Raw genomic sequence first — 10625 nt, forward strand, 5'->3', positions numbered from 1 at the left:
AAGAGAGAGGAGCACAGAACTGAAGGAGGAAGGAGTGAGGCAACAGGGGTGGAAACTTGTGCGTGGAGTGGGGTCCAGAAACCCACCCTTGATACTAGTCCCTGCTGACTGAGCCCAGCCTGGAGCCCTGTGTGGGAGAAAGCAAGAAAAACCATCTTAAGGACCTGGACAGCCGGAACAGGCCTTAAAAGTAAAGAACAGCAAGTTCCTGACCTGGTTACTGGTAACTTCCTGAAGTCCGACGTCGAGAAGCCTGAAGACCTGGAGCCCGAGGTGGAGAAGCGGCGCTGACTGGAAAGCAGACGTCGTACCCGGAGCCGCCAGAGGTCGAGAGAGGGCGCCGACGGAGGTCGTGGAGACACCAGAGGTCGAGGAGGAAGTCACCTGAGGTCGAGTGTGCGGCGTCGACGGGGGAGTGAAGTCCGCCCTCCGGAGTCGCCGGAGACCGAGGTGAAGCGTGCCGGAGGTCGGGAGTGGAGATCGCACTCCGGAGTCGCCGGAACCTGAAGAGAATCGTGCCGGAGGTCGGGAGTGGAGGTCGCACTCCGGAGTCGCCGGAACCTGAGGAAAGGAGCACCGGAGGTCGGGAGTGGAGATCGCACTCCGGAGCCGCCGGAAGTCGACATCGAGCCAAGGCCGCCCGACGTCATCGAACCGGAGCCGCCCGAAGTCGACATCGAGCCAAGACCGCCCGACGTCATCGAACCGAGGCCGCCGACATCGAACCGGAACCGCCTCCCGGCGTCGACAAGAACTGTCATTGAGCCGAGGCCACCGACATTCGAACCGGAACCGCCTCACGGCGTCGACACGACTCCAGCGGCGTCGGAACTTCATAAAAAGGGCAGTAAGTGGAATAGAGGGCGCCTAAGGCCCTGTGAAGCCCTAAGAGACCATCCTAGAGGCTAGAGAGGTGCTTGAACCAGCTTGATAGTGCCAGGGGTGAGCTGAGACTAATACAGAGGGGTTGTGTAGTGTGGGAGAGCCAGATCTCTAGATTCCCCCTTGATCTACCTCAGTTTAGGCCTCAGCCTTGTCCAAGCCAAGTAGTACACCCCTCAGGTCATCCAAAACTCTACAAGCTGGGATTGGGCCAAATCATCCCATAGTACCTCAGGAATGTGAACTGATTTTCAAGTGTCACTGTTGGCTTTTATTATTTATTGAGAGCACTGTATTTATTGTATTCATCCTATTTATGGTCTCACAGTATTTATTGCCTCCCAGTATTTATTGTTTCACAGTATTTATGGTCGCACAGTATTTATTGTCTCGCAGTATTTATTGCCTCATAATATTTAATTGCCCTATATGTAATGCACTTATATTTATACCTTGATTATTTATGATCTACCTTATTTATTGAATTGTTGAAGTATTATTTATTTGACCTACCCTTCTACAGGAAAAGCCTTGTGTACTGTGATTGTATTATTATTTATTTAATCAGCAACTAAGAGAAAAGAAGATAAAGAGATATATTTTCAGTATAATTTTTAAGGTGTAGTGTCGTTTTTGGAACGGATGCACGCATGGTTATTGTGTGGGTATGACGTATGCTTAGCACGGTGCCTGATCCCTGACCACTCGAGCCAAGCTACCACAGTGTATTTCTGGGAGAACACCACCACCCTTCCGGTGTGGGAGTGTTTTTCTAACACCCAGTCTCCAATTTTCTATCTACAATGCTTCATTGGACCAGAATTGTTTTTAGCAAATCTTTTAAGACTGATCAAATTGGAACTAGATTCAGCAGATTTGCACCAACTGTTGACATCCCCAGCTTTTGGTAACATTTTCGAAACCCAAAAAGGACACAATTCAGTGACAGCTTCTCTACCCCTTAATAATTCAAATGGGGATTTTCCAGTGACAGAATGCGGAGTGGTACGATGAGACCACACTAATTTTTGTATGGATTTTGTAACAGTTGCATTACTCTTGATTGAAGCTTGAATATATTCAAATAAAACTTTGTTGAAATGTTTGACTTTTCGATTACTTTAGAGATGGTAAAGTGGTGTTCTTAAATGTTTAATGTTACAATTCTTCAGAAAAGAGGACATCTCTGAGGAAACAAACTGAACCCCATTATCCGTGAGTAATTCATCCGGAAGTCCCTCTCTAGGAAAAAACTCTCTGAAAACATTCTAGCACCTTAATGGTAGTGCGTTCAGAAACAGGATCAACTTCAACCCATCTTGAAAGATGATCCACCATAATAAAATATCTTAAACTGTAAGGAAAAATTTGATACGGACCTAAAAAATCAACACCAATACGTTGCCAAGCTTTCTTTGGACAAAAGTTTACAGATTCAACTTGATGTTCCGTTGTTAACACTTTATCCTTAATTTACCTTTAACACAATTTGAATCCATGCGCGGCCACCAGAATTTTCCTCTAATTTTTCTTTTTGTCAAGGTGGCACCTAGATGACCACTGTGTGCCAAGCTAATTAATTGTCGAAAAGAGATGGGTGCAATTAGTTTGTCTCCACGGACTAGAATGTTATTTTCTAAAGATAACTCATCGGAAACTTTCCAAAATGGTTGCAATTCATTTTGCAATTGTTTCTTTTGGCCAACCAGATTTCACGAACGTAATAACTTTACTTAAAATGCAATCAGTTTTAAGAGCTGCAATCCAATCATTCTCAGAAAATGTAGCATCACCTATGTAAGCAATGAAACACTCTTCAATTTCTGCTTCCCCCTCATGATTTTCTGACTCTTCAATAGGAAGTCTGGATAGACGATCTGCACGGGAGTTTTTCCCACCTGGAATATACGCCACAGAAAATGAAAATTCTAAAAGTTTTGCAGCAAGTCTAGAGATTCTGGCTGTGGTTCGTTTAATTTCTTTTCCAGATAAGATATTCACTTAAAGGACAGTGATCCGTTTTCAAAATGAAATGTCTGCCCCACACATACGCTTTAAATTTCTCCACACTCCACACACAGGCCAAAAGATCTTTTTCGATTACTGAATACTTACGTTCAGCAGGTCTTAAAGTCCTGGAAGCAAATCCAACAGTAAACTCGCGCCCCATTTCGACTTGAATGAGAACAGCACCCAAGCCATACTCACAAGCATCAACTGTGATGACAGTGGTTCTGCTCTCACAGAAAGATTGTAGAGCAGGGACATTAACAATCCTCTCTTTGATGACTTTAAAAGAGTGATCACAAGAGTCCGACCAAATGAACTCTGCATTTTTCTTCAATTGAGGTCTGAAGCATTCAGTTAAGTAAGCGAAATTCTTTAAAAATTTGGCGTAAAATTCACAAAGACCTGAAAAAGAAACTAATTGTTCCTTGTTTTTGGAGCTGGTGCATCTAAAATGCTTTTTATAAGACAAGGTTTGGGTTTTACACCTTGAGCTGAAAAAACATGACCCAAGTATTCGATTTCCTTCGATTTGAAAATGCATTTGTCTTTTCTCAGAGTGGCCCCTCTAGATTCAAGTATACTTAACGCATTGTCCACAACAACATTATGTTCTGACTCACTTTCAGTAAACATCAAAATGTCATCTTGAAACTGCCATTTGGGATATACCATGGAACATTTCTGACATAAATCTTTGAAAAACTGCCGCAGCAGAAGCTATGCTGAAAGGCATTCTATAAAATTAAAAAGTTCCTTCTGGAGTGACATAGGCCGTTAGATGGCGAGAAGATTGGTCTAATACAACTTGGTGATATGCTGACCTAAGATCTAATTTTGTGAACCAACATGAATGACCACTCTTGGTGATGAGATCCTCTATTCTGGGTAGAGGAAAATTGTCAACCCAAATTGCTTCATTGACACTTCTTAAGTCAACACATTCTGAGTTCACCTGTCTTTTTCTTTGCATGAACTATGGGAGATAACCATAGGGTGCCCTCAACCTTCTCAATAATGCCTTGTTTACACAAGTCTGTAAGCTTATCAGATAGTTCTTTTCTAACACTCAAAGGTATGTTGCGTAACTTATGCTTTACTGGAGTGACTTGTTGTTTAACTTTTATAGAAAAAACAAAATCAGATATTTTCCCTAATTTATCTTGAAAAACCTCATGAAATTTCTTCTTTCAATCATAGTCTGGAGTATGAAAATGTTTACCATCTTGTAAATTATTAATAGAAGCATTGACATTTTCAGTATTGATTTTTTTCAATGGTAACAGGATTACGAGAACCAGGTCTTGAGCTCAGCTTGGTGAACAAGACCTAAGACATTAATGCCTTTGCGAGCAACATAGACTTTTCCATTGATGGAAGATTCAAGAAATTTGATACAAGTTAAAAAATAACCAAAGAGATCCACTCTGCTACACTCAAAAGCCACAGTTGTAACATTAGGAGGCAGCAGAGAATGAGTGCTCCATGAATGTACATATTTCTGATAGTCTAGAATTGTGATGCGAGCTCCGGTATCAAATAGAAGCTTGATAGAAACTCCGTTAATCCAAATCTCAGGATCTGCAACTGAAGAAGAACTAAAATCTTTCACACATCTGACACCTAATAACATTTCATTAGGGGAATCACAATTGTCAACTTCAACCTCACAATTTTCACTGACTAAACAACGAATAGGGTTATTGAATTTACCACCTCTACATACTTTTGAGAAATGACCAATTCTGTTGCATTTTTTACATTGTTGACCATGAGCAGGACAATATCTAAAAGAACAAACATAGTTAGGTGACCCACATCTAAAACAAATTACTTTTCTTGGCGGGAAAGATTGAAAATTAGGTTTAGCGAGATTTTTGTTCTTTTTGTGGTCCACAACAGGAATGGATTTGTTAACGACTGCACCTGAAATAGTAGTTTTATTAAGAGATTCTTCAAGGAATTTCACATCGTGACTTGAACCCTCAATGCTCTTAGCTATGTCAATAGCTTTGTCTAAAGAGAGATTTTTGCAAGTAAGTAATCGTTCTTGAATTTTTTTAGAACTACATCTAATAACAAGTTGATCTCTAATCAATTGGGAGGTAAATTCTTCAAATTCACATGTGGACGCTAACACTTTCAGGGCAGTGTCATATGTATCGATATTCTCAGAAGGCTTTTGTACCCTAGTAAAGAATTTAAATCTATGAACCACTAGATTTTTCGATTTTGCAAAATACTTGTCAAGTTGGGCAATGGCAGTGTCTAATCCATCAATGTCAGAATCATCTGAACCTTCATATTCAGGTAGATGATCAAAAATGTTGTGGCCCTCAGTACCAAGATGATAGTACATTAAACCTTTTTTCCTGTCAGGTTTGAACTTAGTTGCATCAGTCGCCACTAGGTAAGCTTTAAAAGAACAAATCCACAATTTCCATTTAAGGGAGGTTTGCCAGGATCTTGCATGACAGGTGCAGTCGGAGAGATGCTTTGCATATTGTTGATGAAGTTTTGCTGAAAACAGAAGAAATTCAAGAAGTACCCAAATAGTAGAACATGAACAAAGCGTTCAAATCGCTGTGAAATATGTAAATTACTGAAAAACTGATTTGCACCTACTATAAAGATAGAATTGAAGATATGCAGGACTTAAAAGACAAAAGCACAAAACTCTGTAATAGCGTGCAAATCGCTGAAGTGAAAATTGGCTTTTAAAATTGAGGATGTGTGCACATCACAGAAGTATGAATGTGCAAATCTGAAAAGCTGGTTTGTATTTATGAAAGAAAATGTGTGCACATCACAGAAAAGTAACACCTGCAAAGTTAAAAAAAAAAAAAATAACCAGTGTAAATGGATTAGTGAGGCTGGAAACTTGAAACTCTGTGGTCTTTACTAGAAGAATGTAGATGTTGAAATAGACCACTAGGGGCAGTATTAAATGAAACACAGTCTTGAATCTGAGTCTCTATGATCTTCATACATCAGAAGATTCTCAGAGTCGTGGGAATTCGGAAGAGAATGCACTCGGTAAGTTGACTGAGTGTTGAACCACTTTATTTCTTACTTGCTGGACACAATCAAGTGCTGAAGCTGTGTAGAGTTCCGTAATACTCGTGCTTTGTACTAATGGCCAGATCACGCGCTCAGTAGTACTCGCGCTTAGTTGAGAAAGCTTTGTTAACCTCCGTAGTGCTGTCGCTGAGTAGCCTCTGTCATCTACTGCAGCATTTGCGCAGATCACACGCTGATGCACTGTAGCGCTGATCACGCGCTGATGTTCTGCACTCCGCTGTGAAGCCTCTGTCAACTACTGCAGTACTCGCGTCGATCATATGCTGATGGCCTGTAGCGCTCGCAACCCTTTGGGAGGCCTCAGTCAACCTCCGTAGCGCTCGCCTTGTTAAAAACAAAAAGTGCTTTGTGTCAATAAAAGACTTCGCAGACCTCACGCCTCACCACAAGTACAATGAAGTCTTTCAAAAGAGAAAAGCCGACGCTGGACGCACACAAAGCACATGAAATTAACGGTTGCTAGGTGATGAGTGCAACATTAACAATGACATGGAAAAAGCGCAAAAATTGAAAATTCCTCTTCAGGAAAGGTAGAGAATGACATTGAAAGTCTCTAACCCTCCTTGATTATTCACTTACTAGTGAATAATAGTTTCTTCATTCTTCAGAAGGATTGAAGTCGTCAACGGTTTGCTCTCTGGCCCCTTCTTCATAGAAATTAAAATCCACTGGTTGTAGAAACGTGCAGGAGATCCCAAATCAGCGCCAGTTTTGTAATGAAGATACTTCCAAGTCAGTAGTAGGTGAAGTGGGTTTATTCAGTAAAATACATCTGTACATGAAGGGGCCCTGGAGCAACTGACACAAGACAGAATGTACAAGGAGAGGACACTCTTCTCTTGCTCCAGTGACCTAATTACATTCTAAGCCAAAGGCTTGAGCATTACACATTACCACAGTTTTGTCCCATGTTTCCTCCCAAATAGTTTGTGATGCCACAGTGAGACTTCAGTTTGGTCCTGACATTTCTCTTGTATACTTCCTTTGAGCCAATGCACAGTGTATTCTGACCCCAAAGGCTGTTTTCCTTATTGTGATCACTTCAGTATGTCCCAGGTGTGAGCTCCATGCCCTCTGTGCATCCTCCCTACATCGCTTTGTTCTAGACAAGCTGGTGATGAGAACCTAGATGGCCTTCTTGCTAAAGGTTGCCTCTTTTCAACGTTGGGCAATTCATCACTCCCTCTCGGAGAGGCACCAAAGACTCGAACCCAAAAGAGCTTTAAGCTTTTACATCAATCGTATCAAAGACTATGCGGTGAGCGATCAGCTTTTTGTAGAATTCTCTAGGGGAAAAGAAAGGAAGGCGATGCAGATAAAAAGATTGTCGAGGTGGATAGTCCAGCATTAAGATGTGCTACACATTGGCCAGAATGTAGCCTCCAGAAGGAGCTAGGGCCTATTTCACCAGCACCAAGGCTACCACCACTGTGTTGGCATGCAGAGTGCCTGTCCTCAACATCTATCAGTTCGTGACGTGGGCACCAGCACACAATCACAAAGCACTACTTCCTTGATGGCCGGGTCCATCAAGAAGGGCATTTTGCCTTTTCAGTCCTTCGAGTCTTCTCGGTCTGAGCCCATTCCACAGATCGTCCACTTCAGGATAATCTCCTTTTCTATCTATTCTGAAGGTGAGAAATGTGCAGTTTGAAGTATCCATCACCAGAACAACTTACTAATAAGCAATAGTCGATACTCTATCTAACCCTAGATTCCCCACTCCCCTCCCACCTCCCTGTACGAGTGCTCCTAAATTGGAGAGCTGCACATTGGTGCCTCCAATTGTTTTGTGCTCCGCGCGGAATGACTCAAGCAAGAAACTTACCATCAGCATACAGGCTTGGCTCTTGTATGCAGCTCCTTCAGTCACCCCTGGGGTAAAATTAAGTCAACACACAGCACTATGTAACCGTGTGGGGGTGCATAGCTATGACATTTTTCAAGATCCATTCAGGGGCATGGGAACATTCTAAAGGTGAGGAATCTGCATTTAGATAGAGTATCCACTAGAAAGAGCCTTACTGAAGATAAGTAACTTGTTTCTATTATCAAACCCAAGGACATACAAACTCTGTGGTTTTGAAATATGAATTGTCGCTATGTGCAATGGGCCACATAAAACAAGTTTTCTTCTGTAATACAAAGCCCCAGTGACAACCAGCATTGTTGGTAGGCATAGTTCCCTTATGTCAGTTCAAGATTTATTATGTTGTGTAACATTGTTGCCACAAGTGAACATTCTCTTGTATTTTTGTTTTTTTCTAGGTTTCTGCATTATTTTGAAGGAATAAACCTGGAATTACCAAAAACGATTTTGTGTAGCCTGGCAGCTGATTTCCCCTAGTCTTTCCTGGATCTAGTGCTTGGTACCATCGAATAATTTGGCCAGAATGCAGTCTACAATCTCTTATGGCTGATTCTGCCCAATGACACTACAAGAAAATACCTTCATTTTGTATCTTTGGTATATCATCAACTTCACCATTCTGCCCAGCATAATTGGAAGAAAATAATCAATAGGAGTGTTCCTGTCCATCTTTAGTCTTTGCTCATAATGTCACAGTGAAACCTTTTATATGTTGCAGTCATGAAGAGGACTATTGAGTGCCGGAGACGAGAAGGGGAATGCGCATGTGCCTCTTTCCCCCAGTTTATTTAGTATGAAAATGCATGTATTTGTGAAATTAATCTATTTAAGTATGTTCGAATGGTTGAGTGCTTGCAGTTTTAGACCACCCAATGAAATGCCGCCTTTGATTTAAGGCCCTTTGACGTTAATTTGAGAGCAGTTATTAGTTAACTCCACAGAGCGGAGAGCCTTTGGGCAACTAAGGTTCATGACTGTGTTATTAAATTGTCGCCCTTCAAAATTGGTGGTTTTCCACAGTTTGGTGAAAGATATTGTCGTATTTCTATCGCTTTCTAGCCTGCTTGCTTTGGATGAAATACGGATATTATGTCTGACTCTTTGGCAGCGGCTGAGATCTGCGCTCCTGACATCCTTCATGAGTAGTGTTCTTTGCTTCTCGTGTTTAAAAATTTCGAACTACAAATTTCAGAATAGGAAGACAAAATCTGGGCACCGGCTATCCACGCATGTAATCTGGAAACTTGAGAGCTTTGGGTGACAGCTAAGCAGTCCGCATGACTGCATATTGCTCTGCATTATACACAATAGACACTCAAAACTTTGATACAAGCCCACTGCCAATTCTTTTGTTTTATAAGAAAAGCTGAACTTCCAACACTCTTTGGTCTCCAGTTTTTTATCGTTCCTTTGTATTTTAAACTGTATCTTTCAACTTCTGGAATTGTGTAGGTTTTCTGCGGTAATAAGGTAAAGTGTCTGGTTGCTGCATTTTATAAGACGTCACTAACATGCGTGCAATTGATTTAGTTTCCTACACCATGGTGTGACCACAGATCTGTAAATGAAAAGGTTTTGTGTTTTACCTCTAGATTTGTACATCATTTTTTCATTTCAAAACACTGATTTTCATTGTTCCTTTAAAAGTATTTCGCCGTTTATCTTAATGTATTTAAGTTGCTTTGTTTTCAAAGGCATCGCCTTATTTTGGTGAATGTGTCTTTTGAAAACTCAAAACCGTTATGTAGGCTGTTTGAGAGAACTGACACTTTTGTAAACTTTATAAAGATTGCAAAAAAAAGAAAAAACTGGTCTCCTACTTCTTGCCTGCAACCCAGTAAAAAGTACATTTGGAATGGAATCTGAACTAAAGTTAACCACTTTTTTTTGTGGTCTTATTTATTCTTCCCGTCTTTGCCTTCAAAATCTACATACAGTGGAATGCCATAAAGTTTGTGCGTAAGCTCTAATGGCAGCTATTTTTATTCACTTTATTTGGTCATTTGTGCTTGTTTTGTTTTATGCCTCTCTGTGGTGTAGTTCATATACATGGCTTTAATTTAGTTTGGTGATTAAAGTGAGTCCATAACATCTGTGCATAAGTTGTTTGCTACATTGTCATTTTGTAATCGACCATGGATTGCTCTACTTGACAAATTGTAACTTATGAATATCGGAGGTATGAAGGCGGAAAGCACTAGATATTGTAAAAAATTGTATAGGTGTATTAATTTTGTACAGTTTGTAAAGAATATTAAAACATTTTTCTACATTTGAAAATGTATATTTTTCTTCAGAATAGTACCCATGTTTTCTTTTACATTGTCATGATTTCTTTGACTGATTAAATGATTTTAAAAAATGTTATTTGGATTTGCTTATGATGAAAATGTTAATGTTTTTTACTGCCTCTTTATTGCTTATTTTGATTATTTAAATCATATTGCCATAAGGTCATTTTTGAAATTGCCTTGGGTTACATATATTGGCTGGAGTATGCCTTTCACTGATGCATCCCACCAACAACCAGTCCCTAGCTCACATTGGAGCTTGAGAATACTTAATTTAAATTAGAGTGAAGGTCTGAGCTTGCTGCATAAAGCACTTTGATTTTTGTATGCTGGAAATATGAGAGTTCATTACTGTTTTGAACAAACACTTTTTAAAGTGCAAAACATACAGTACTGCTGTGATTGCGTCTAGGGTTGTCAGAATCTATAGTTCACACACATTTAGCTGCTAGAATGTGGACTTCAAAATATAGACTACCACTATATCGTCAAGG

The 10625-nt window shown here is 40.5% G+C and overlaps 1 protein-coding gene across 2 annotated transcripts in view; it reads left to right on the forward strand.

Moving 5' to 3' along the window:
- The window catches only part of ATAD5 (ATPase family AAA domain containing 5), a 422063-nt gene extending 411943 nt beyond the window's left edge, over positions 1-10120 (forward strand). For both annotated transcript variants that reach the window (XM_085617196.1, XM_085617195.1), the window contains exon 23: positions 8239-10120. In XM_085617196.1, the coding sequence (XP_085473322.1) occupies positions 8239-8317 (79 nt within the window). In that variant the 3' untranslated portion in view covers positions 8318-10120. The remainder of the gene's footprint in view (positions 1-8238) is intronic.
- Positions 10121-10625: the final 505 nt, after the last annotated feature.

Source organism: Triturus cristatus, chromosome 7 (genome assembly GCF_964204655.1).
Source record: "Triturus cristatus chromosome 7, aTriCri1.1, whole genome shotgun sequence".
NCBI lineage: Eukaryota > Metazoa > Chordata > Amphibia > Caudata > Salamandridae > Triturus > Triturus cristatus.